Source organism: Temnothorax longispinosus, chromosome 6 (assembly GCF_030848805.1).
Source record: "Temnothorax longispinosus isolate EJ_2023e chromosome 6, Tlon_JGU_v1, whole genome shotgun sequence".
Classification (NCBI taxonomy): Eukaryota; Metazoa; Arthropoda; class Insecta; order Hymenoptera; family Formicidae; genus Temnothorax; species Temnothorax longispinosus.
Window position 1 is genome coordinate 52,618 of NC_092363.1, and position 24,587 is coordinate 77,204.

General features: G+C 34.8%; 2 protein-coding genes across 4 annotated transcripts in view; one reads left to right on the top strand and one right to left on the bottom strand.

Annotated features, from left to right (window-relative positions):
* Nucleotides 1-14,343, top strand: part of LOC139814959 (cilia- and flagella-associated protein 44) — a 33,674-nt gene extending 19,331 nt beyond the window's left edge. The window contains 20 exon segments of the mRNA XM_071781495.1: nucleotides 1,843-2,024; nucleotides 2,118-2,256; nucleotides 2,325-2,598; nucleotides 2,747-2,981; nucleotides 3,086-3,356; nucleotides 3,461-3,627; nucleotides 5,723-5,941; nucleotides 6,108-6,227; nucleotides 6,305-6,524; nucleotides 6,908-7,096; nucleotides 8,146-8,343; nucleotides 8,439-8,601; nucleotides 10,529-10,884; nucleotides 10,975-11,146; nucleotides 11,266-11,555; nucleotides 11,651-11,847; nucleotides 11,933-12,150; nucleotides 12,222-12,364; nucleotides 12,431-12,605; nucleotides 12,782-14,343. Of these exon segments, the coding sequence (XP_071637596.1) occupies nucleotides 1,843-2,024; nucleotides 2,118-2,256; nucleotides 2,325-2,598; nucleotides 2,747-2,981; nucleotides 3,086-3,356; nucleotides 3,461-3,627; nucleotides 5,723-5,941; nucleotides 6,108-6,227; nucleotides 6,305-6,524; nucleotides 6,908-7,096; nucleotides 8,146-8,343; nucleotides 8,439-8,601; nucleotides 10,529-10,884; nucleotides 10,975-11,146; nucleotides 11,266-11,555; nucleotides 11,651-11,847; nucleotides 11,933-12,150; nucleotides 12,222-12,364; nucleotides 12,431-12,605; nucleotides 12,782-12,792 (3,939 nt within the window). The 3' untranslated portion in view covers nucleotides 12,793-14,343.
* Nucleotides 14,344-15,259: 916 nt separating this feature from the next.
* Hecw (Hecw ubiquitin protein ligase) lies at nucleotides 15,260-22,657 on the bottom strand. Of its 3 annotated transcripts, none has more exons than XM_071781503.1 (11): nucleotides 22,309-22,657; nucleotides 21,730-22,056; nucleotides 21,549-21,596; nucleotides 20,620-21,422; nucleotides 19,867-20,154; nucleotides 19,578-19,776; nucleotides 18,946-19,472; nucleotides 18,519-18,856; nucleotides 18,250-18,450; nucleotides 17,098-18,057; nucleotides 15,260-16,979 (listed from the first exon to the last, which is right to left on the bottom strand). In XM_071781503.1, exons 2-11 carry the CDS (start codon nucleotides 22,016-22,018, stop codon nucleotides 16,868-16,870), a joined length of 3,765 nt encoding a protein of 1,254 aa, XP_071637604.1. In that variant the 5' UTR covers nucleotides 22,019-22,056; nucleotides 22,309-22,657; the 3' UTR covers nucleotides 15,260-16,867. The 3 variants fall into 3 exon arrangements, with proteins under 3 accessions (XP_071637604.1, XP_071637603.1, XP_071637602.1); XM_071781502.1 differs by having other exon boundaries at nucleotides 21,516-21,596; XM_071781501.1 differs by having other exon boundaries at nucleotides 20,620-21,596.
* Between the last annotated feature and the right edge of the window lie 1,930 nt (nucleotides 22,658-24,587).

Consider the following 24,587-nt stretch of genomic DNA (forward strand, 5'->3'; position numbering starts at 1 on the left):
CCCGTGACCGCAATGTGTGGACAAGGTGGAGACGGATTCTTCCTCGATCGACTCAGGGAAGGCTCGAATTAATACGTCGACGAGCTATGATCAGACTTGAAGCGACGATTTTATTGACGATGTAAGCGAATGGCGTTCGAATTAATTATAAGGGGGTATGTAATCTAATTTTTGTAAGCGAATGGCGTTTTGATTATTGGAGAGGGAAATGTTTTAAATTTTAACGACTATTTGTTACACTGAAGAAGGCCACAGTTATGGCCGAAACGTTTGTCATTATTTTGTTCGAAACATACACGATAGCATAAACAACCTGCTGGTTCGCAAGCCCTTGTTTGATTTTGATATATATATAAGATTTGTACTTTCTCAGAGTCATGTGGGAAAAACTGCATTTTCAGTGTGATTATGTTATAATCTGATGTCAGATTCGTATTCAGCGACCCCGAAAACCCTCGAGTAACAAATTTTAGACGAATTTGGTCAATTTTCAAAAACTTATCGGGTATACTGGATCTGCCATTTTGAATTTTGGAAAACTGACATTAGATTCGTACTCAGCGACCACCAAAATCCCCGAGTACCAAGTTTCAAGCGAATCGGATCAATTTGAAGAAACATCCGCCATATTGGATCCGCCATATTGGATCTGCCATTTTTTTATTAAAAAATCTAGTCAATTGTTATGTAATTCAAGCTTTTGAATCCGAATCCACGGTCAGAATTTCGAAGCTAGCTCGCGCTTTTTCATTACGGCTCAAAATGTACTTACTAAAAAAATATGTTTTTTGAGATTATCTCATAAATTTTAGCCAATCTGGCAATTCTGACTTCGGATTCGGATTCAGCGGGTCAAAGTACATGGGAATACACTAGTGTAGTGTCTCGGCCAAGACACTTTTTATTTTTTGTGTGCCTGTGAAATTAATGCAAACAAAAAATCAAATAACTTTTAAACCAATAAGAGAATTGTGCTCAAATTTTATAGAGATACTCAGACGGAATAATAGAACAATCTGTGAAAATTTTAGATTTTTGGTAATGCTTTGAGATCTGACACATACATCCTTAAAATAGCTTTTATGTTTTGCAAGCATTATATCACTTAGGCACAGATTTTGGATTAAACATTCTTTTAATATAATAAATTAATTGAAGCGCTCCAGGAACGTAATCAGCTATAAATTGCAACATATATGAACAATTAACATGAGAAATTATGCTACTTTTCTGATTAAAATTTTATCGTTCAGTTTTATTATATAATCTCATAAGAGACCTTATTTTCTACGCACTTAAATATCTTTATACAAAATTATAATATATAAATTTCTTTCATATACTACTCATGCTACTTTTCTGATTAAAATTTTATCGTTCAGTTTTATTATATAATCTCATATAAGAGACCTTATTTTCTACGCACTTAAATATCTTTATACAAAATTATAATATATAAATTTCTTTCATATACAGATTTTGGATTAAACATTCTTTTAATATAATAAATTAATTGAAGCGCTCCAGGAACGTAATCAGCTATAAATTGCAACATATATGAACAATTAACATGAGAAATTATGCTACTTTTCTGATTAAAATTTTATCGTTCAGTTTTATTATATAATCTCATAAGAGACCTTATTTTCTACGCACTTAAATATCTTTATACAAAATTATAATATATAAATTTCTTTCATATACTACTCATGCTACTTTTCTGATTAAAATTTTATCGTTCAGTTTTATTATATAATCTCATATAAGAGACCTTATTTTCTACGCACTTAAATATCTTTATACAAAATTATAATATATAAATTTCTTTCATATACTTGAAAGATTGAAGCAACAGGGTCAACACTCGCTTGTGCTTTCGGAAATGGTGTTATTCGTGTAATTACTGTAGCGATATCGGTAGCCAATGCCACTAACAATGTAAAAGGAGATTATGTTAGACTGATTCAAGTCATAAAACCGCACAAAATGGCAATAACTGCGATGTCTTTGAATCCATCGTGCAGGTATAAAAAACTCTATCTTAATGATCATCATTATCTTAATGTCTATTGCATATTTAATTGTGAAAATAATTTCTACGTGAGAATATATTTCAGCTTACTAGTGACGGGTAGTGAAGATTCAACTGTGTTTAATTTCACCATTACAGTGACCAAAACTTTTCCTGTCGTTACACCAATTGGCTTCATCAAAGTACCATCGGGAGTTACGTGTCTTACGTGGAAGTCGCAATATGTAAATAAGATATTACAATTTACACTGGACGTATTCGTAATTATTTTTAATTTTATTTTATTTTACAGGAAACGACATTATTAATTGGATGTTTGCAAGGTGATTGCGTAGAAGTTACATTACCAAGCGTACTTCAATCGTACACTATCGCTTCATACAAACTCGTTCAGTGTCGACCAAAAGCATTTAAATTTCATTCTGTAAAATCTGTTATTCGAAGAGAATTAATACGCCTGGAGCGAGAGAAAGAGAAGAGAGAGAAGATAGCGAAGAAACGTGAAGAAATAGAGCGATTAATAGCTGAAAGTCCCGGACTAGAAGTTAACGAAGAAGCATTTCTCGGTCTTTTAATTAAATTATATTACTTGTTTTCTTTTTTCTCTAAAATGTTGTCTAATTTTATCGTTTAGTTAAAAATGGTGAAAAAACAAAGTTAATAAAACTAAAATAAAAAATTAATTATTAAAAATTAAATTTTAATATTAAATAGATATAGAAGAGGAAGAGCCATTACCAGAAATATATATACCGAAAATACCAAACAAGATATTGATGGCACAATACATTAGTCGCGATATTATTTGGTTGTCAATGGCAGGATTTGACGCGGGATATATATATGAATATCCAAGTCCGGAAATTACCGAAACTGTCGGAGAGGAGCCTGTTAAAAGTACCATAATATACGATGCGGATGACACAGAATTACGAAGTTGTCTCTTCTAGTAAGCACAAATAAAATTAATTGTTACGTACATACATCGCACAGAAAAGAATTTTGCGTTTATACGGCATAATACCATCTGTTAATATCCTATGTTACCGCTAGTAAGGGAAGAAAGTACTTGTTTCTGGGAATGGAGCATGGACAAATACGGGTTTGCAGATGGAAACCCGAAAATTATACAGATCTCTCAGATTACTGGATACTTCCAATGCATGATAATTATAACGGCCATATTCCAAAAATGATTCTTAGCCACGACCAAAGGATACTGTTTACGTGTGGACATGACGGAAATTTATTTTCTTATGAGATAAACGATGATGCGCCACTCGAAGAAATTGAATTTGAAAAGACCAAAGGGACCTTATCTCTGGTATATTTGCAGTTTTATTAATTATATTTCAAAACGTTTGAAGTTAATTTAGTAATTTAATTTCTTGCGAATATATATTTTGATAAATTTTTGACATGATACAGCCATATGCTAGTATCGAAGATATCGAGGAAATTGATTATGCAAGTCTGGAAGAGATGATTCAGCAAGCTGAATATGACAGAATTGCAACTGCAGCAAAGCAGAGGAAACATCAGACTTTGGAGATATTGCTTAAATTAAGCGAGGAATATAGCAAGATTTTGGAAAGGTTTGGATAATGCTGAATATATGTATATACATGTACATATACGTTCGGCTGAAGAAGATTCGGTGAAATATCAAAACTTACCAATATATATTGTATATGCAAATTAATAAGTTGATTGTTTAACATCCTCTGTTACTCGGTTATTGGCCCTTCTTATTTCAATATTTTATGCACACGACGAGTTCATTCTTTTATTTGATAATATATCATCCACTTCCACTCCTTCCACCCACACCCCTCACTCCAAACACCTTAAGGGGATCCTATAGTGGCAGTAGTTACCGACATTTTTTTATTTTAAGAAATCTTTGAATTGGCTTTACAGAATTGCAAAATCCTTTTGCAGAATTAAAGTACGCACAAAAATCTACCCCGCGACACACAATTTTATATCGGGAACGAAAAAAAATTAAAAATTTTACTAATTTGGGCACATACAGCTATCATCTGACGACAATAACAAAAATACTGCAGTTTATATATATAAAATGACAACCAGGCGGGGTAGAGACAACATGTAGAAACAATATTGTGTAAATAGAACTAAGATTCAACGCCTAGAAAAAAAGATATTCTATAATAAAGTTTTATTAAACAAAAGCACATTCAGATTGATAGGAGAAGCAGTATTGCGTGTAGCGAGAGATGGTGCAGCAATCGAACAAGGACAGATGCCTCTCGTTAGACAAGGACAGATATAGATATATAACATAGAAAACAGAATTAGAAATGTTGACATTACCGACGTCGAGGAAGTTCGGCCTTCACTCAATACAACCTTATCAATCTAATCATATGTCATATATTAAATAACTTATGAATCTGTATATTGTGAATTGTTTATAATTATATATTTCATCTTATCATCTAGCTGTATCACATAAAATCAACATACTTATGAGACGCTCGATACTACAAAATGCATGTTATACCATAAAAAGTACCTTTTTAAAAAAGATAAAAAAGAGCGCCAAGTTTCCAAGTCCGTCAAAATGGCTATTGTGCAAAATTTTAATCTATTTTTGCTCTAAAAGTAAGGGTGGCAGTGTGGTCTAGTGGTAAAGCGGCAAACTCGTAATTACAAAGAACCGGGCTCGAGTCTACTTGATCACAAGAATTTTAATATTCTAAACTGCACACCTCCGCACGAGAATTTAATGAAAAGATTCTCGTGCGGTGAAACTGCTTTCAGAAGAGACGTTAAGCCGTGGTCTACACATAGCTAGCAACTGCTAGGTGTACCCCCTATTTATGACCTATATGCTTCAATCGCCACTCAGTCCTCTCGGGTCACTTCGACCATCTCCGGTTAGTTTAATCGGAGTTTGGTCGAAGTGGCCCTAAGTTGGGGGTTGTGCGTAGGGCTAACAACCCTACCACGGAAAAAAACCATTGTTGATAAAAGTTCATTCATAGAAAGTTCATTCTTATCTTAAGAATGGGACCCAAGCCACAGGCTGGTTTCGGGAGTTCTTCAAGGCATGGCCACCCAGGTAACAAATGACCAGAGGAAACTAGACCGGACAGCTTGGGGGATAAACCGGTATAAGAAATGATACTTTCAAAAAAGACTAAATACGTCAAGAGAGTGGCAGATATAAAGGATCAGTATGATAGGCATGATCTATATAGGTATCATCAGGACTCTACTAGTATCACACACTCACTCATATTCTACTATTACTATACTTGCTCTAAAAGTAGTGATATCAAACATTGTGCCAACTGATTGTGTGTGTGTATGTGTGTGTGTGTGTGAGCATGAGTTTATATACATATCATAAAATTTAATTCTTATGTACATGTGTGAAGTTTGTGTGAATAAAGAGCAAGTTTGATTTAAAATGTGAATAGATATATGTGCGAAGTATAATAGATTTAAGATCTTAAATCTACTATACTTCGCATATATATTTTATTCACATTTTAAATGAATTCGCTTACACACAAACTTCAGTTGGCGCAATGTTTTGATATCACTATTATACTTTTATAGCAAAAATAAATTAAAATTTTGCACAATAACTATTTTGACAGGCGCGGACACTTGGCGCTCTTTTTTTATCTTTTTTAAAAATATTTTTACACATTATAGGAATAACATACTACCGAAGCCTCATCAAATAACTTGCAAGGAATTGGAACTAGATCCTAGAATTACAGCTAACCTAAACAAAGAGTTAGATGCGGAAATGGCTGCGATACGCGAGAAATTGGCGTTTAAAGTGGAGAAGAGCGAGCTTGGATTGCAAAAGCTTCTAGAACACTTTGTTCAACCGATTACATGTTTACCATTTGTTGTCTGCAAAATATCGTAAGTAAGAGCTTATAATAAGCAAGAAACATTTCAACGTTGCAGTAACGTTGTAATGTTAATGCAATATCTTATTGTTAGTTGAAATGTTTCTTGATGTTTCTTGCTTACTGGGAGCTGCCTTAAAAAGTGTAAACAGAATGATCTGGTATCTGTGCTGATACAGGAAACCAGATAGCGTAGTATATTCTTTGCGCCAACGCGTCTTGGATATTGACGTTACTTTGTCGCATATTGATACGATAAAACATACGCACGTGTCCGAGAAAGAAGCGAATAGAAATAGGTAATTCGTATACTCGAATAGATATTTATTTATATAAGCACGTTATATGTCTAAAATGTATCTTCATCCCTGAGTAGTGTAACGGATGATGAAGTGCAACATTATGAGGAGGAGCAACGAGAAGAAGATAAAGTGGAAACGGAAGAAGAAATTGAGGTGGCGAAAACGAAACCAATTGCAGATTTCTTAAAGAGCGTAAATTACGAAGATGTGGATAGTAGTCTGGGAATTCAATTAAATCAAATGTTACGTAAATATACCTTAAGAAAGACAAGACTGGAAGAACGCGAAAAGGAAGTTGGTGCAATTTACAAATACTAGTATAAAATTAAGTGACTTTGACTATGGCACGGTACGGATATAGTGGAGAAAATGTACACTTTAATTTTCTTTACATTTTTACAATTTTAACAAATTTTAACAATTTTACATTTTCATTCTTTTGACGCACTAAACATCTTGGCGTTCGCACGATGTAGTAGGATACAATATCTGGCGACGCATGATGTCTAATGTTGCGTATTAAATTATAATATCTCACTTGAGAAGGACCAGATTATGGTTGAAACGTTGTGAGTTAGAATAAATGTGACCTGGCCAGTCGGGTCGCTTAATTTCGGATTTTATAAAATTAAGTGTCTATTATTATTGTAATTTAATCACGGATTCATTTTATTCAGTGGAAAGTTATATATAACGAAAAACCCGATATATTTATCAATCATACGCATGATATATTCGCTATAGAGGAAGCAACAAGAACCATCGGTGATTATAAATTAAAGACATCTTCGACTTTCAATTTGCTGTCGGAAGAACGAGATACTCTCTTTTCAAAATATAAGGAACTACTAAATTGCCGAAAAAAGGTTTGTATCTGCACATTCAAGAAACATTTTAAATCATTTATTTACTGTTTATTATATAATTCATTATTTAGTAGGATAAGTAGTCCATCAATGAACCAGTTGTACACTATGAACCATATTGCAATATTCCATAAATGTAGTGTTGCTAGATTGTGCTTGTTGTCATGCAACGACTCACATTTGAACCCCTCTTCGGCTCCCCAATCGGCCGATAAATCGCGCGAAGGATGGTCGTTTGAGACCACATTTTGTGATTTTTGGGTGACAAACTAAGTTTCTTTTCGTAAGTTTTACGTATTTTTCATGTTTTTGTTGTTATATCTATTATTTTTTTCATTATTCTAGATTTTTTGTGTGTATTTGGCTTTATAATTCTCTAAGCAACTTTTTTCTATTGCATTATTTTTTCGTATTTTTTGAAGATTATCATAAAAAATTTTATATGGTCTACAATAAACTATTTTGTTTTTTACTACAGTTATCTGTGTTGTAAGTCTTATTAAACTGACTAGTTGCTACAATAAATAATAATCTAAGTAAGAAGAAGTCTGATTAAAAATAATAATTTTGATTGTAAGCTTCAAATAATGAAAACATAACATATAATTAAGTTAGCTTTAATTTAAAGTCATACTATCCTAATCTTACTTATCATGTCTTATAATTATCTCTTCCCTAAATAAACATTTTAAAACATAGCAAAACTAAAATAACACTAACAATTCACTGTATAAAACATGTGGTTTATTATTAAAAATGGCTAGGCAAATGATTCATTGTGTACACACCCCTGTACACAATGAATCATTTAACATTGTTTTAAAAAAATCGAAATTGTGGCTAAACTTTAAAAATGACTTATAAGTCATCTTATACAGTATGTAGCCAACTAAATTCATGAACTGTATACAAAAACACAGATCTCCAACTCAATAATTGAGAGAGATATATAAGCCTCTGAAATTTACATATGGTTCATTGTTGGACTACCTACTCTATACTAGAAGTTTTATTATTTATAAAAGGCTCTTTCGCGATGATATCTGTAGCTTTATTATCAACAAGAAGCTTTTAACACGAGACTGAAAGCTGTAAGAACAGAAAAAGAACACTTGCATGCGGAAGTTCTACATTTAATAAAATCCCTCAAAAAGATTCATGCCGAAATACCATTGAAAAGTGTAAAACCTTTACCAGTAGCTCCTGCATTAAATATTAATATAGAATTTCCCGAGAGGAAAATAATGGTGCGTATTAATACATTTTATTGACGAAATGAGAAAAAATGTAAGTGTTTAAGTTGTATCGTGTAAGAATATGCTTTAACTTTTGTACATGATAGATCGAGGAATATACATTGAAGGCAGATAGGCAAAGACGGACGACAGTTTTACCAGAGCAAACACTACCTCATTGTCCAGACGAAGAATACGAGGTGTTACTTCTGGATGAAAAATTTCCAGAAAATGCGAAAACTTTCAGGGGACCGTTTGCGTTATTCCCTGGTAAAAAAATTTTCTTTCTCAGAAATTTTCTAAAAAGGGCATAGGGGGATAAGCATGTAAAAATTGCCCCCGCAAGTATGAAGTTGATATTGGCGTCGTAAGTTAGTACCCATGTGACCTTGAACTCCTGCAAATATTGACCTTGAAATTATATTTTTGAAGGAGTTATGGAGGAAGAAAGAAAAAAAACAAAAAATTTCTTTCTCGAAAACGGCTCGACCAATTTTCATGAAAAAAATATATGTTGCATGTATCAATAATGGTGTTTAAAAGAAAATATTTTGTAATTTTTGAACAAATGATAGAGCTGAAAAAATTTTTTGAATTTTTCAAACAATTTTTTTTTGTGTTTCTTTAGAGTGACACCTTTAAATTTTTTGCAAAAACATTGTACTAGTATCTATTTTAACATATAATTTTCACAGATTTTTAAAAAATATAGTTTCGGAGTAAAAAAATGAAAATCATGATCGTGTCACCTGATGCTCAAAGTAACGCCTTGTAGCGCCGGTCAAGGCATAAAGGCGCTTTGTTATTGAATGGCATATTTTGTTAGAAAAGCTTTGGCTTATTATTTATTACTTGTTTATCACATTTTTTCAAGGCTTTAATTACAATTTTTTAATTATTTTATATATATGTCATCATGGTCGTGTCACCTGATGCTCAATAGGCGTGCTGTGTGAAATTGTACAAAGATATTGCTGATTATAATGGGGATATTGGATGGGTAAAGTGTCTCAGTATCTGGAATTCAATAGTTGCACGGATAGTACCTGATGCAACATTATGAACAATCTGCTGGTATGTTAGCATTTATAATTATGAGATGCGATTTTTGCAGTTTCTATGAATTAAAATTTTGCATTACTTCTCAGATTCCAGATGTTGCTCCGCTAAATGAATATTATAGAAATGTAAATGAAATCATTGTATATATTCAACAGAAGAATACCCATTATTGAATAAACATATATAAAATAATTAAAAAATTGTAATTAAAGCCTTAAAAAAATGTGATAAACAAGTAATAAATAATAAGCTAAAACTTTTCTAACAAAATATGCCATTCAATAACAAAGCGCCTTTATGCCTTGACCGGCGCTACAAGGCGATACTTTGAGCATCAGGTGACACGATCATGATTTTCATTTTTTTACTCCAAAACTATATTTTTTAAAAATCTGGAAAAATTATATGTTAAAATAGATACTAGTACAATGTTTTTGCAAAAAAATTAAAGGTGTCACTCTAAAGAAACACAAAAAAAAATTGTTTGAAAAATTCAAAAATTTTTTTCAGCTCTATCATTTGTTCAAAAATTATAAAATATTTTCTTTTAAACACCATTATTGATACCTACAACATTTTTTTTTTCATAAAAATTGGTCGAGCCGTTTTCGAGAAAAAAAATTTTTTGTTTTTTTTTTCTTTCTTCCTCCATAACTCCTTCAAAAATATAATTTCAAGGTCAATATTTGCAGGAATTCAAGATCACATGGGTACTAACTTACGACGCCAATATCAACTTCATACTTGTGGGGGCAATTTTTACATGATTATCCCCCTATGTCCTTTCTCATATTTTTTTATGAAAAATTGTGAAAAAAAATGTAAAATTCTTAGATACTCTCAGAAATAATTAGACCAGGATTTTTGAAATATTTCAGTATCTGTATGTATGAAAATTTTTAATAAATTTTACGGATGTTCTCATATTTATTCAGATTTCTACAAAAGATGTATTGGCGGAAAAAATCTGAAATATTTTTTATTATTTTGTCTGATTGTGAGTTTTCCTGAAAAACGTTCCAATTCACATAAAAAGTCTGAAAAATTCTGAGCAAATCTTAAAATTTTCATAAAAATTTTGATTAATAATATGAAAAATTCTGAGACATTTTTCCACCAAGGTTTTCCGTTGCAGAAAGAAAGATAAAGGTTCAACCCATTGTCCAAGATAACATGAAATTACTTTATTTGAGCGATGATACTGAGAGTTCATGGGAACGAGAAATGAAATCTTCTCGTATGCTGCGCAAGATATACGAACAGGATTGCATATTGTGACACATACAAACCAACTGTGAAAATTTAGACAAGAAGTTAGATAAATTAGAGCGCGATAGATTGGACATTGTTGCTGAGAATGTCAATCTTAATTTATTTTTATTGACCCTCCGTCAAGAATATATTATCTTGAAAGAATACGAGACAATGGAGAACGTATTGCACGACCAAGTTAATCGTAGATCAGAAGAGGTCGCAGCAATGAGGCAGAAAGTTAGTTGATGTATTTTACTGTTCCATTCGATAACAATCACGTATAAGAATAAAAGACAACGCATATGATAATATAATTAATATTTTCAGATACAGACGGCAACCGACAAAGTTGACATTAAAACCAAGGAAATTACAAAATTGCGTAATCAGATTAAAAATATCTTTTCCGAGTACATGTCTAGAATGAGTGATAATAAGTTCCGTAACTTTCTATGTAGAATATTGAGGAAAAAGTACAAAGAAGCAAAGGAAGATGACGGTAATAAGAGCATTTTGCAAGAAGAGCATGACAGTGTCCAACTTCTTGAATTTGGAAAGAATTTATCGCTATCAACATATAATTGGAATGTATTAATAATTATTTATTTATTGCTTCAGAAACCACTACGACAACAACTGAAACGGATTCAGATGAAACGGATAGTGTCGATAATGGAGAATCTGAGTTCATTTATCTCGACGAAAACGTATGTCCGCCAGGATGTGATAAAACGTTATATAATTTAGCATTTTTGATGAGAGAAAACCGATATGCGTACGAACATGAAATCAGAGATGCACAACGAGCTATGGAGATTCTTCATAAGGAGATTCAAATTCATATGAAGAAGTTAAAAGTTGTAGAGAGTAGTTTGAAGAAAAATGAGGATGATCTAAAAATGTTTATGGTATTACATACTAAATGTGTTAATCCATATTAGTAAAATATATTGTTCGCTTGAAGTATTATTTATTATTTGCTTAATCGTACTCTGTTCAACAGCTTAAGAAACAGCGAAAATTAAACGATGTGGATGTCACGGTACTAATGAAATTGCATCAGCTGCAGTATTTCGAAGAGTCTCAGATTCCATTCAAGGTGCACGATTGCGTAGTGTTCGATAAGAAAAAACTGTCTAAATTGTACGCGAGAATACAAGAGTTACATGAGGAAACACTTGAATTGCAAGTTAAACACAAGTACGTAAAACTTACACAGCGTGAGTCGATAAATAACTGACATTGAGAAAACCTTATGAATCTTATAACGGGATACATGTTGCAGACACGCTCGAACGCACCTCCAGAGAATTAAACTCGATTGCAATCACATGCGTGTCAACAATAAAAATTTGAAAAATGAGATTAAGCTGAAGATAATGAATAAGTTTGGCCAGGATATATCGTTAAATAAATTATACGAGACAATACTTCGTCGAATAGTGTATGATATTAAAACTAACTTAAGCGAGACAACGATGTATTTCACCAAACGAATCAAGCGTAAGTTATGTGCTATAAAATATTATATTTTAATTTCATAGATTTATATATTCTGTATATTTTTATTACAGACATTAAGGAAAATTACGCAGAAGAATTAGTCATATTTAATAAGCTGATTCGGGAACATACGCAAAAGTTGAGCTTTCTGACGCTTTTAGTGGAAGAGCGATCAAAGCTTCAGAAACTATCCAAGCAACGCATCATGTCAGATGTAAAAATCACGTTTATATTTGTTAAATATTTAATTTTACATTTACCGATATTATCGCTATTGCAGGAAGAAATGCTGCAGTTGGAAGAGAAATACAAAAGTGACATAATAAAATTGGAGAGTATCCTTGAAAATCAAATGCGACAGAAGTATCTATTTCGGAATGATATTAAAAATCTTAGATTAAAAACAAAGTCGCAACATCCAGCCCAATTTAAGGAAATAATATCCAGTGATAAAGGTAGGAAGATATGTTACTTTATAATGTTTAGTGTCATTAGTCATTTTTGTGTGTTCAAATAATGTCTGAAAAAGAGAAATAAATGCACATAAATATAAATATTTTAAAGCATAATTTAAAATAAAATGAGTATACATGTAATAAATATAAAACACATATAAATATTGAATTTACAGAAACACTTTGATCCTATTATAGCCAAGAATGGACAAGAATTTCAACATTGATAAAACATATTATTATGTATGTTAGATATGTATGTTAGATTATTATCAAAAAAGATAAATAGCAGTTAACTAAATTCAGTTTGGGTAGTTAATAGAGTTCAATTAAATACGGCTTTAATTTCATAATTATTTGATAACTTCATAACTGATGATTACAAATAAATTATATAAAATATTTAATGTAGATAGACTTATTAATTAACCCTTTAAGGAGATCCTATAGCGAAGGCCGAACTTCCTCGATGTCGATAATGTCAACATTTCTAGTCCTGTTTTCTATGTTATACTTACATCTATTGGCGTTTTCGATTTGCTACTCGACCCGACTGGGGTCGCATCAATGGACGTGGAATACATACATATCTATGTATGTATTTCACGTCAATGATGCTAGAGTCCTGTATACATGATGCGACTCGAGTCGGTTTGAGTCGCAAATCGAAAACGCCATATATCTGTTCTTGTCTAACTATATAGGTATCTGTCCTTGTCCGATTGCTGCGACATCTCTCGCTACACGCAATACTGCTTATCTTATTAACCTGCATGTGCTTTTGCATATGTTCGATATAAAAGTAACCACCCGAATACGGGGGGTAGATTGGGTCAAACTGAAAAGAAAAGTCTCGTACCGAGAACGGAGCTCTTTTTTTAATTTTTCCACAGACCACTTTGCGTATTTTTCGCCACTCATTAATTATCACAATTCTTTGATTCTTTCGCTGCTTTGAAATTTGCGACGCTAGCTACCAAGCACAGTGGCTCCCCTGTGCGGGAGCAAAAGTCAGTGAGCAGTTTCCATGTCCTAGTAAAATTTTTCTCATTTAAGAATAATGTAAGTCAGATTTTTTATTTGTAACGTTCCTGAACTACGGGGATGTTGTCTTTAATGTAGGGGTGGTTTATAAGCGTAGTGATGGTCTGCAAGTTTTTTATAATATACCTGCATGTTTTGGAGTATTTTTTCTATAATTTAGATCAGGGTAAAATAATAGGAAATTAGATTACGTTTTTATGTTTAAAGGTAGTTTTTGCATATAGGAGGTAGTTTAGAGAGTAGAAAAATTGTGAAATTTTTTTCACATATTTGATACCTGCTAACTTCAATCCACCATGAGTCGAGTGTGTTAAACTCTTGTAAAAAAAGTCGGCCATTAAAGGGTAGATTTGTTCGGTAAAAACACCAATTTGTATGTTCGTTGTATTTTATTTATCGCTTATATATAACAATTATATGATAGCTGTACAAATACATAAGTTTGTTGTGTTCTATATATATATATATATATATATATATATATATATATATATATATATATGTATATATATATATAATATATATAGCGATTTAATAATAAATAATAACGTACTTGCTTAATAAAAAGATATCGTAATAAGTCTATATTTCTCGGGTATGAATTATTCCTTAATATTTTTACTATGTGCAAAGTTTTTCAAAAGATCTATACATTACGTTATGACTAAGCAATAAAAAGTAGATGTAAGATAAAAGTGCTTTTTAGCGAAATTTTTAAAATTCGCTAACTTACAGAGGTGTGATATTTATCTCCTGCGTTAACAATCTTGCTCTATAAACTCTTTAAATATAACTAACAAGAATCTTCGGAATGTTAAGATACATTAAAAGGCAGCTGCATGTGAAATTCCAACTCATGGACTAGAAACACTAGTGACGGCCACAATTAAATGTTTCGACAACAGTACACTCGGACCTCAGTATATCCCGAAGTAAAGATATTGAATTATACATATAAAAATGCAGAGTAGAAAATTTAATTAGCGGAGCTGTAAGTCATCCCGATGCAGTATTATTTTTTGAATTCTATGATGAGATTCGATTGTAATCAAAAGTGGTGATTATAATAATAATAATAAAATAATAAGTAATATAATATTAATGTGACAATGGTGTGATAATGGTAAAAATAATAATAATAATAGCAATAGTAGTAGTAACTGTAGTAGTAATTGTAGCAGTAGCAGTAGCAGCAGTAGTAGTAATAATAGACTACGTTTATAGGGCCTGATTTACACCGAAGTTATAACATTGATGTTATAACTTCGGCGTAAATCTGGCCGTGTAAACGTAGTCATAGTAGCAATATCAATAATCAGTATTAACAGTAGTAGCAGCAATAGGTAATAATAGGACAGTAATATTGGGTGCTTTCCATTTAGTGACACAAGTCGACACAAACGTCGTTCTAGCTTTCTTGACATTCAATGAGTAACAAAGACAGAACGAGAGTTGTGTCGACTTGTGTTAGTAAATAGAAAGTACCCATTGGTAGTAGCAATATTAGCAACAGCACATATTCTCTTTACATTTACTTAAATTAATTTCTTTAATCTTTTTTAAAAGCCCTGAAGAAGTAATAATCTCTAGAATGCATCTATTCTCGTTAGAATTGTTGAAGATTTATAATAGATATAATAGATGACAATAGATATTCATATTTGTCAAATAAATTATTTTTTTTAGAAAACAAGATAAAAAATACAAAGAAAAGAAGGAATCTGGAAAAATTAAAAGATTAGGGACCGGTTGTTCCAACCTGTTTATAAGTTAACTAATAGTGAAATCATATATACATATCTATCTTTGTCTAATTTGAAGGAAAAACAAAGACATGTGATTTAACTATTAGTTAGTTTATCAACAGATTGGAACAACCGGCCCGAGCTCCGCTAACTTAAGGAAATCTGAAACAAGAAAAGTTGTGAGATTTACGAGATCCCAGTGTGTACAACGTAACGACTGCATCAACGAATCGCATAGATTGCAAGCATAATCTTCTACATCAACAAATCACATAGATTCGTGAAAGTTTAAAGAGAGAATATTCAATCGTTATGCTATTTCACACAATAAATTAAACGCATCGTCCGATCGAAAATTCTGAGAGATTGTAAAGCTGTAGATTGTTTAGTTTCTTTTACATCGCATATCCGATATCCATTATTAATTCGATTTGAATAAATTGAATTAATAATGACTCACATAATTCACAAACCGTTAGGCCTATACAAAATCTTGTTCTATTTTTCTTAACAAGAAAACCCACGAAAGTGTCCCTCTCCGATTTTGATGAGTTTTTAGTACGTTGTTCTCTAGATGAAAAAAGGGACACATATTTTTTTATATGTGCCCACACGCGTGTTTAGGTGGTAAAACACCCCTTTGAAAAAAAAATCGGTTTTCCTCTTTCGGGCCGAATATCTCCAAAACTATAAAATAGAAAAAAATTTTTTAAACAAAAGTTGAATGATTTAAAGAGCACTTCTAGAATAATGACAAAATAAAACTTTTTATTTTAATTTTTTCAATTTTTATTAAAAAATAAAAATTAAACAATTTTTTATCATTGTTTTAAAGTACTTTTGTTTAAACATTTTTTTCTGTCTTTTAATGGTTTCGGAGATATTCGGCCCGAAAGAGAAAAACCGATTTTTTTTTAAAGGGATATTTCGCCCCTTAAACACGCGTATGGACATGCATGGGCGTGTGATTTCTGCCCAGTGCTCTGAATGTCAACGTGAAGAAATTCAAACAAGCGCGGATAAACGGCGGGAGTAACTATGGCCGGTATTCATAGTCGGTTCTTATTTCAAAACCGTCTTAAGTAATGTCTTAAGATGCTAAAATTGGCTCTTAAGATTGGTTCATGACATCTTAAGATTGTACTTAAGACGGTCTTAAATATAAGAATCGACTATGAATACCGGCCTATGACTTAAGGTAGCCAAATACCTCATCATCTAATTAGTGACGCGCATGAATGGATTAACAAGATTCCCACTGTCCCTATCTACTATTTAGCGAAACCACTGCCAAGGGAACGGGCTTGGAAAAATTAGCGGGGAAAGAAGACCCTGTTGAGCTTGACTCTAGTCTGGGCAAAAATGGGGGAAAACACTTCCATGGGTTTCCTTGTTAGAAGAAAATGCAACCTGGATGGTTATAATTCTATCAATTGTACAAATTCTTTATAATTACAGACCCAATTCGTCGCCTTATTCTATACCAAACGTATTTGTCTCTTCTACAGCCAACAGCAGCTTTTCATATAAAATCTCGGGTGTAGGATAAGGTGGAAGATCCAAGCGATTAAAGCACGTGTGAGCCCTGAAACGACAATGACGATAGATCATAGATATTGCGAATTTATACGGAAAATAAAAAAAAACAAAATATAGAGTGCTTAATGCAGCCATTATTAGCGGATTAAAAGAAGATTAAATACCTTGGCAAACTGTTTGGCCTTCCCCATTTTTCGATGCAAAATTTCCTTGGTCCTGTGGATCCACGCAAAGCCGCAAATCCCTCGTATGGAATACTCGAGGTGCCGGTAACAAATTGCAGTAGTCTTAGACGTTGCTCATTGGTAAATCGGCTTATGCTGCTCCAGAACCACTCCACTACCGGATGCGCATCGTGATAACCGCTCCTGTATTCGGTGTGCGTTCGCCAATCGTTTAGGTCGATTTCAGCCGCACCCGCGATAACCAGCTCTAACTCACGGGCATCGAAAACGGATACTAAACGCGGATCCACCACTTCATAAAAGCCACGAACCAACGATTCCGTTTGTTCCGCGACGCCACGCTCGAGACGCCAACGTACTACTCTCTCGAGATACTCCTTTTTATTCTTTTCAGTAACCGCGATATTTCTCCCACCTGGCTTCAACTCGCGTTCGGCGACTCGTCCCAAAAGTTCCTCCGTTACTGAGAAAGTTAATTCTAACGGTTCGATACTGATGTCCTTCTCTTTGATCCACATTAAACTCTGATGAAATTCTTGGTCTAAGCTCTCCAGGTCGCTCAAACTCGCCGGTATCCTTAAAAGAGCCTTATAAAATGGTCGCGTGAAGAACGCGTCGAGTAGGTACTGATGAACCAATGCTAAACCCAGAACTCTGCCCGAAAATCTGAACCAATCGTGATAGTTGTCCACAAAAGCCGACATCGGCGAGATTTGCACCGTGTAAGTGTCATTGGCTGAATATTCAAACAATCCGTAATACGGATTGAACAGTTCGCGTGATAAGTGAAAAAAAAATTCTCGGGATGGCCCGCCGTAATCCAATCCTTCTTCATGATCAAAGATGACCACCAGTTTACCTTTCTGCAGATCCTTCTTTGATGCAGCCATTATACGCGTAAAAGCATCTTCGAGTAAATGTTCCCTTCTGATGTGTAATCTGTACAGGTAATAAAATTTTTCGATAAACGCAATTCTCGGAATATATACTGACACACACACACCCACGCACGCACGCACGCACGCACACACACACACACACACACACACACACACACACACACACACACACACACACACACACACACACACACACATATATATATGTATATGTATATGTGCTGAAACGCACTTTAATTTACCCGGTCCTTGCCCGTAACCTTTGCTTTCCAGTTTTCGATAAAAAGTTCGAAGTTTAGCTTCGAAATCTCTCCTGTACGGTGCGGGAGCTCTGGCAGAAGCTCTTGTCAGTCCAGGTGATGCATGCGGGCTACCGAGCGGAGATCTACCCATACTACCAGGTACATAGGACATTATTTCTTGCTCGAATAAACTGTAAATAACGTGATATTACTGTATGTATAAACCAATAAAAGATATATTGGAGCATTCGTTTTCTACCTTAGCAATAATGCTAAAGGAACGTCGTGGCCCCATCTTTGTAATGCTGAAGTTCCTTCGACTCTTATAGTATTAACTTTCTCTCGAAGCGCGATATTCTGTCCTAACGCAGAATGCCTTTCCTTTAGAATATCCATTATATTAGGCTGACGTAGAAATGCAACTACTTTGTCGTTGTAGGCCACAGGTATGTCGGGAGTAGCGGTTACAGACGCTTGTTGTGGCCTGGGCGGTGGAACGGGAGCTTCGTCTAGCAATGTTCGTATATGAGCGGCTTCTGTAGGTAATCGTGGATCGATAAAAGACGTAGCCTTCCTAGCATGACATATGAAAAATCTCTGAAATCACAAGACTTGATGATCAATATCACGCAATCACACAGGTCCTCTCTCTTCCTCTCTGTTGTGAAATTTGATCAAAAACTTACTTTGCCTGTCCTGTCGAGCTTTGATTCATACCCTCTTGGAAGTTCCTTGGTTGGATCGGCAAAGACATTAATTAAGGCAACTAAATCTCTATTGTGCTCGTATCTTGGGAAAACTATCGGATCCCTTCTAACTCTATTGATCATGTGTTTTAAACTTGGATTACGGTTGTACACTTCCATAGCATCTGCGTTGGTATGCAGCACGGTAAAGAAGTCGGGCCGTGTTAGGAATAATACCGGTGATATCGTGGTGATATCGAATGGCTCAGATTCGCTCCTGTCAGTACGGTCATTCTGCCGCTCGGTATTGTCAAAAGAATTACCGTTTGAGCCGTTAGCTTCGCGATCTATATTGTCGGGACGCGAAATAGTTCGTCGCACACTTTGGTAACGCCTGTCTAATTGTTGTCTTCGTAGGTCGCAACCGGTATTACGTGTCGTCAAGTTTGGCCTTTGCCACGTTGTTGTTCGATTGATGTGATCTATGTAAAATACTCGGCCGTGGCTGTCTATTCTCGCTTCCCATGCTAAAATATATATGACGATTAATCAATTAACATCGAGAGAAAAGCGTGGAAAATACGAAGTATGCGCAGAAGTATGAGCATGTAGTAGGTATTATATTTACTTACATGGAGGCAGAGGTTCCTCTGAAGATAAAGATACGTTTGACGTTTGGCATACAGGCAACGGACACAAAGGTTTGGGTCGATGTGTAGGGGTAGGCGGACACTCCAGTTGATTAGCCATTGTCGATTCTGGCCTTTCTCGTTGTCTGTGCGATCTCGGTGAACTTAATAGAGCGATACTTTTTGTAACTGCCGTTCTTAACTAAAACGTTATAGATAATCTACATGTAGTCTAGATTACTCTAGATGCAACTGATCGTATTGAGTAATAATTAAGTTTCACAATCTCAACCTTGAGATTTGAGGCTTCGTCAACATCTACAATCTCGAATCCAAAACAATCTTCAGGGTGCAACGGCGTCGGATGCCTTTGATGTCGTTTAGGTAGCTCTGGTGCGCCGCTTGGTAATGCGTTGCTTCTATGTAACGGTCGATGCGCTGCTCTTGGTGGAAGCGGTGGTGGCATTGGATACAGAGTTTCGTATAAAGATTCGAGAGACGAGTGACCACCTGTACTGCGCCATAACTGATAATATTCCGCTCCTTCTTTCGTTACAATTCCGTTGGGTCTGAACTGTCTCTGAAATAAAACAGTCTTGTTTTTACAAATTTATTGTAAAACAAAAAAATAAAGACTAAAAAATATAAAAATATAAAATATAAAATATAAAAAATATAAAAGAGTGCAAAAAGTAAAAAAAGCAAGAAAGATTTATCCTGAAGGTATAAGAATGCTCTTCACCATTCTGTAAAGATCAAGAGATATATTTACAATTTAAAAATAACTGTTCACTTTGGTGATTCGTTAACGATTACTTTCGTTTATTACCGCGATCCCTTAAAACGAATTTATTATTCCAAACAAAAGCGAGCACTGCTCAATCATTTACAGGTCAAAGTGCTTTTGAGTCATAACAATAATAAATAATACAAGAAATTTAACATTGTTACCAAATCTTAGCGACTTATTTACACTATATTGAATAATTCTCTTTATGTCAACGATTTTTTTTTTTTCAAGAGACGAGGTATACGATTCACTTACCTTTTTAATATCGTTATTACTTGTACTCGCATGCTGCGACTCTATATCTGAATTACTTTCCTCGCTGCTATTCGATGAACGAGGCTCCAAATCTAGGCGACGAACTCCCTCCAATTGATTTTGTCTGGTAAATGCCGAGTCCAAAAGCGCTACTGCATTTTCCTCGACTTCAGATTGTTGAACACTGGCAGTTTTAGGCATCTTCTCCAAGATTGGCAGTTTAAATGGCTTGCTTGTGCTTGCAAAATCATTGTAACACGAAGAAGCACATCCCGCGTCTTGCGACGTTGACATCTCTTTACAAACATGTTCGGACGAGCTGTGTAATTCACGTCTGCCAATCGCGTTTTCAAGTGAATTCTTATTATTATTGTCTAATGGATTTAAAGATACTTTTGCGTCGTTAGTCGCGTCACTAAAATTGGCTAAAGTTGTACTTTGGAAACTTGACTCTTTAGATGTATCTAAGAACAAAGATGTTAATCTATCCGTTGATAAGTTACTATCACGATCTATGTTGCAATCTTTATCGTCATCGCTAGACGTTTTTAATGATGAATTCACAAGACTGCCATGATTCGTAGCAGAGTCATCGTCTTTTAAAAACTGTTTGGAGGTGCACAAGGATATCGTTTCTTCAATTAATTTGTGCCTATCCGATGCAACATCGATATTATTATTACACAGATTTCCTGCACTTGGTTCGTGATCGCATTCTTCTACGTCAACAATATTGTAACACTTCTCGGGTTCATAAACTTTCCCATCTGGGATACTGTTAGAGTAATTCTCGGCTGCCAATTCTGAAGTATTATGATGAATGTCAGAAATGCTGTCTGCTAACAAGTACTTCTTTCTGGACAGATTTCTATGAGCAAGAAAAATTGATTTTTTACTCGAATTTTGTACCGTATCGTTGCATGTAGTACCTGCGTCATCGTCATTTTCTTCAGTTTGTTTAACCAGTACTGATGTATCTAAAATTTCAAAGACTATATCCTTATTATCACAATTTAAATCTAAAGAACGAATCAGAATTTTGCAATACTCTCTATAACTTGCAAAAAATGTGAAAGTTAAAGGTACTTATAAATTCAGCACTGACATTACCTGTTGTCTTATCTTGGGGACACACATTTTCTGCTTCAAGCAAATCATTTGTTGTTATAGAGCTATCGCTCGCTGTCGACCCTGCGTCTTCTGTCGAGTTAAAGAACTTAGTTCTGACGTCCGACGTGGACACCTTGTCGCTATTAGCATTTGTTACATGAGTATCTATGTGTTTTGTGGATACACTTGATTCTTGAGTCGTAGAATTTAAGGTCATTAACGCGACAGACTGTTCGGTATCCTCCTCATCCTTGGAAACACTGCCCATGGCATCCGTCTCGGATGGCATCTTCAAAACATATTCATAATCAAGAGCTCCATGAAATCCTGCAAATGAGAGAACAGTTTAAAGGTCGAGAAATTTTATGAGTCTGTGGAAATTATGCATGCCCAAATTATGTTATAATGTTTACAGGAGAAAATTTCTCAGAAGTATAGGAAAACAAAGCGACCGACCGATTGAATAATAAATTAACGCAGAGCGGAGAAAACAGGTTAAAGCTCGTCGCACCGAGACCGACTGACGGATGTCAAATGATTACCGCCAATTACCGGGTACGAGGGGGACAGGGGCAATACCTGAAACGAGCAGAAGTATCGTCGACGTTTAATTTACTGTGAAAAAATTAGCGGCGCCTCTTTCAGCGCATTCCGCTCCGTACGCACGCAAGGCCGAAGGTTACGCAGAAGAAGTGCTACGCGAAGGCCGCCCGTTCGCCACGATACCGCATGCTTGACACGTAATGTAACAGGGTACCCCGGGCGGCCCCGTCCCTCTTTTCTTTCCACGTAGTGCCCGTCCGCTTTATTTATACGTGACTTTACTCTTATCAATTACCCACGTACATACATACACGCGTGAATGCGCGTGAATGAGTAACTTTGACAGCGGACAGCGGACGTAGCAGACTATACGGGGACTAGTGACTTTGCCTTTCCCCACGTGACGACACATCGGGTGTGATCCGAAATAGAAGGGGCGACGCGCGTAATTATCATTCACGCGGCGAGCAATTCATGATCATAGCGTTCGGCGCAGGGGAGACGTTTATACTTGCTTGCTTAACTGTATTTTTTGCGCATGAAACACACTTATTTCCACGAAATAAAAAAATTATTTCTATCACTGCATGACAAGGCCGGTGCTATTAAGATATTGAAAATCTTATATAAATTGTTCGGGGAGAGGACGATTTCCGAGGCGCCCAGATTTGACTGTGGTTTCTGGGTAGTATTTCTTACGCTGAACAAAATTATATAGGTCTTATAGGGCTAACTGCTCTAGTTTTCGAGATATGCAATATTAGTTAAAAAAAATAATTATTCAGTTTACACCCCTATAATGTATCACTTGAATTTTAATGAATATAAGTATGTATTAAATCTTCGCCTTATACTAAACAGATGAGTCTACAATATACTAAAAATATTAATATACTGAAAAGATTAGCGAGGCCCCGTATACGCAAGGTAGAACGTTCCATTCGAAATGATATTCTTTCGGCGTATAGATTAGTGACGCGCTTTAAAAGTATTTAAGTGTTTAAAGCGCGTCAACTAACCTATGTAGGGCACACATGTGTGTGCCCTGCTTTAACGAAAATCACAACGTCTATAAAGCAGGACATACACACGTGTGTGTGTGTGGTCTGCTTTAACGAAAATCATTAAACAGTTAAATACTTTTAAAGCGCGTTAGTGCTGGTCTACAACCTTGCTTTTAAAGAGTATATAAGCTCTAAGCCGTAAGAAATTGACCAATCAGTCCACAGTCGAGTATTCTCCTCACATTCCACTGTGATTGGTCAATTCTTACGGCTCAGAGCTTAAATACCCCACACAGCACACTTTATCTGAGGGACGTCCTACAGACATTTGGGATATCTCAATAACCGGTGGATATCCAGTGGATATTCAATATCCGGTGGATATCCAGCGCATGCACAAATGTCCCTCAGGATATCCTGTGCTGTGTGAGACCCTTTAAAGCAAGGTTATTATTGTAGTACAGCACTTACTAATCTACATAGGTTAGTTGACGCGCTTTAAACACTTAAATACTCAAAGAGTTTGTGTTAGAAAGTATAAATATAAAATACGATAATATATTATATCTAATAATTAAAAAAAGTAAAGATTTATATTATATTTATTTTGAGCTTTAATACTGCATATCTCGAAAACTAGAACAGTTAGCCCTATAAGACCTATATAATTTTTTGTTCAGCGTAAGAAATACTACCAGAAACCACAGTCAAATCTGGGCGCCTCGGAAATCGTACTCGTCCCAATTGTTCGCGTGACTGTTTGCGTGAAAATTTAAATAGTTAGGTCATATAATACTTACGTTTACGCGAGCGTTACTTCTGTAGTAACTTACGATAATTCCTTCGCGTAAACGGGATTTTCCTTTGCGTAAACGGAATTTTGTAAACTTAATTTATTCCGCGTTATGCTGCGTTCCCACTATACGCGTCGCGCGTCGCGTCACGACGCCGCGTCATAAAATGAAACGTTTTGATTGGATAACTCATGACGCGGCGTCGTGACGCGACGCGCGACGCGTATAGTGGGAACGCACCCTAAACGAGTGAATTATCGTAATAAGTTACTACAGAAGTAACGCTCGCGTAAACGTAGTATTAAGACGGTCTTGAAATAAGATATGATTATGAATACCGGCCTGAGATTGGATTGAAATTTAATCAATCAGAATAAAAGCCTTCATACATAAAATCTAGAGAGCCTCAAAGGGTTTTGAGGCTCTTTAATAAAATCGCGTAAGGACGTAAAACGTAAGAAAATTGACTAATCCCAATCAAGTATTTGATGTGCTGTCTGGAACCCCAGTAGGAGAA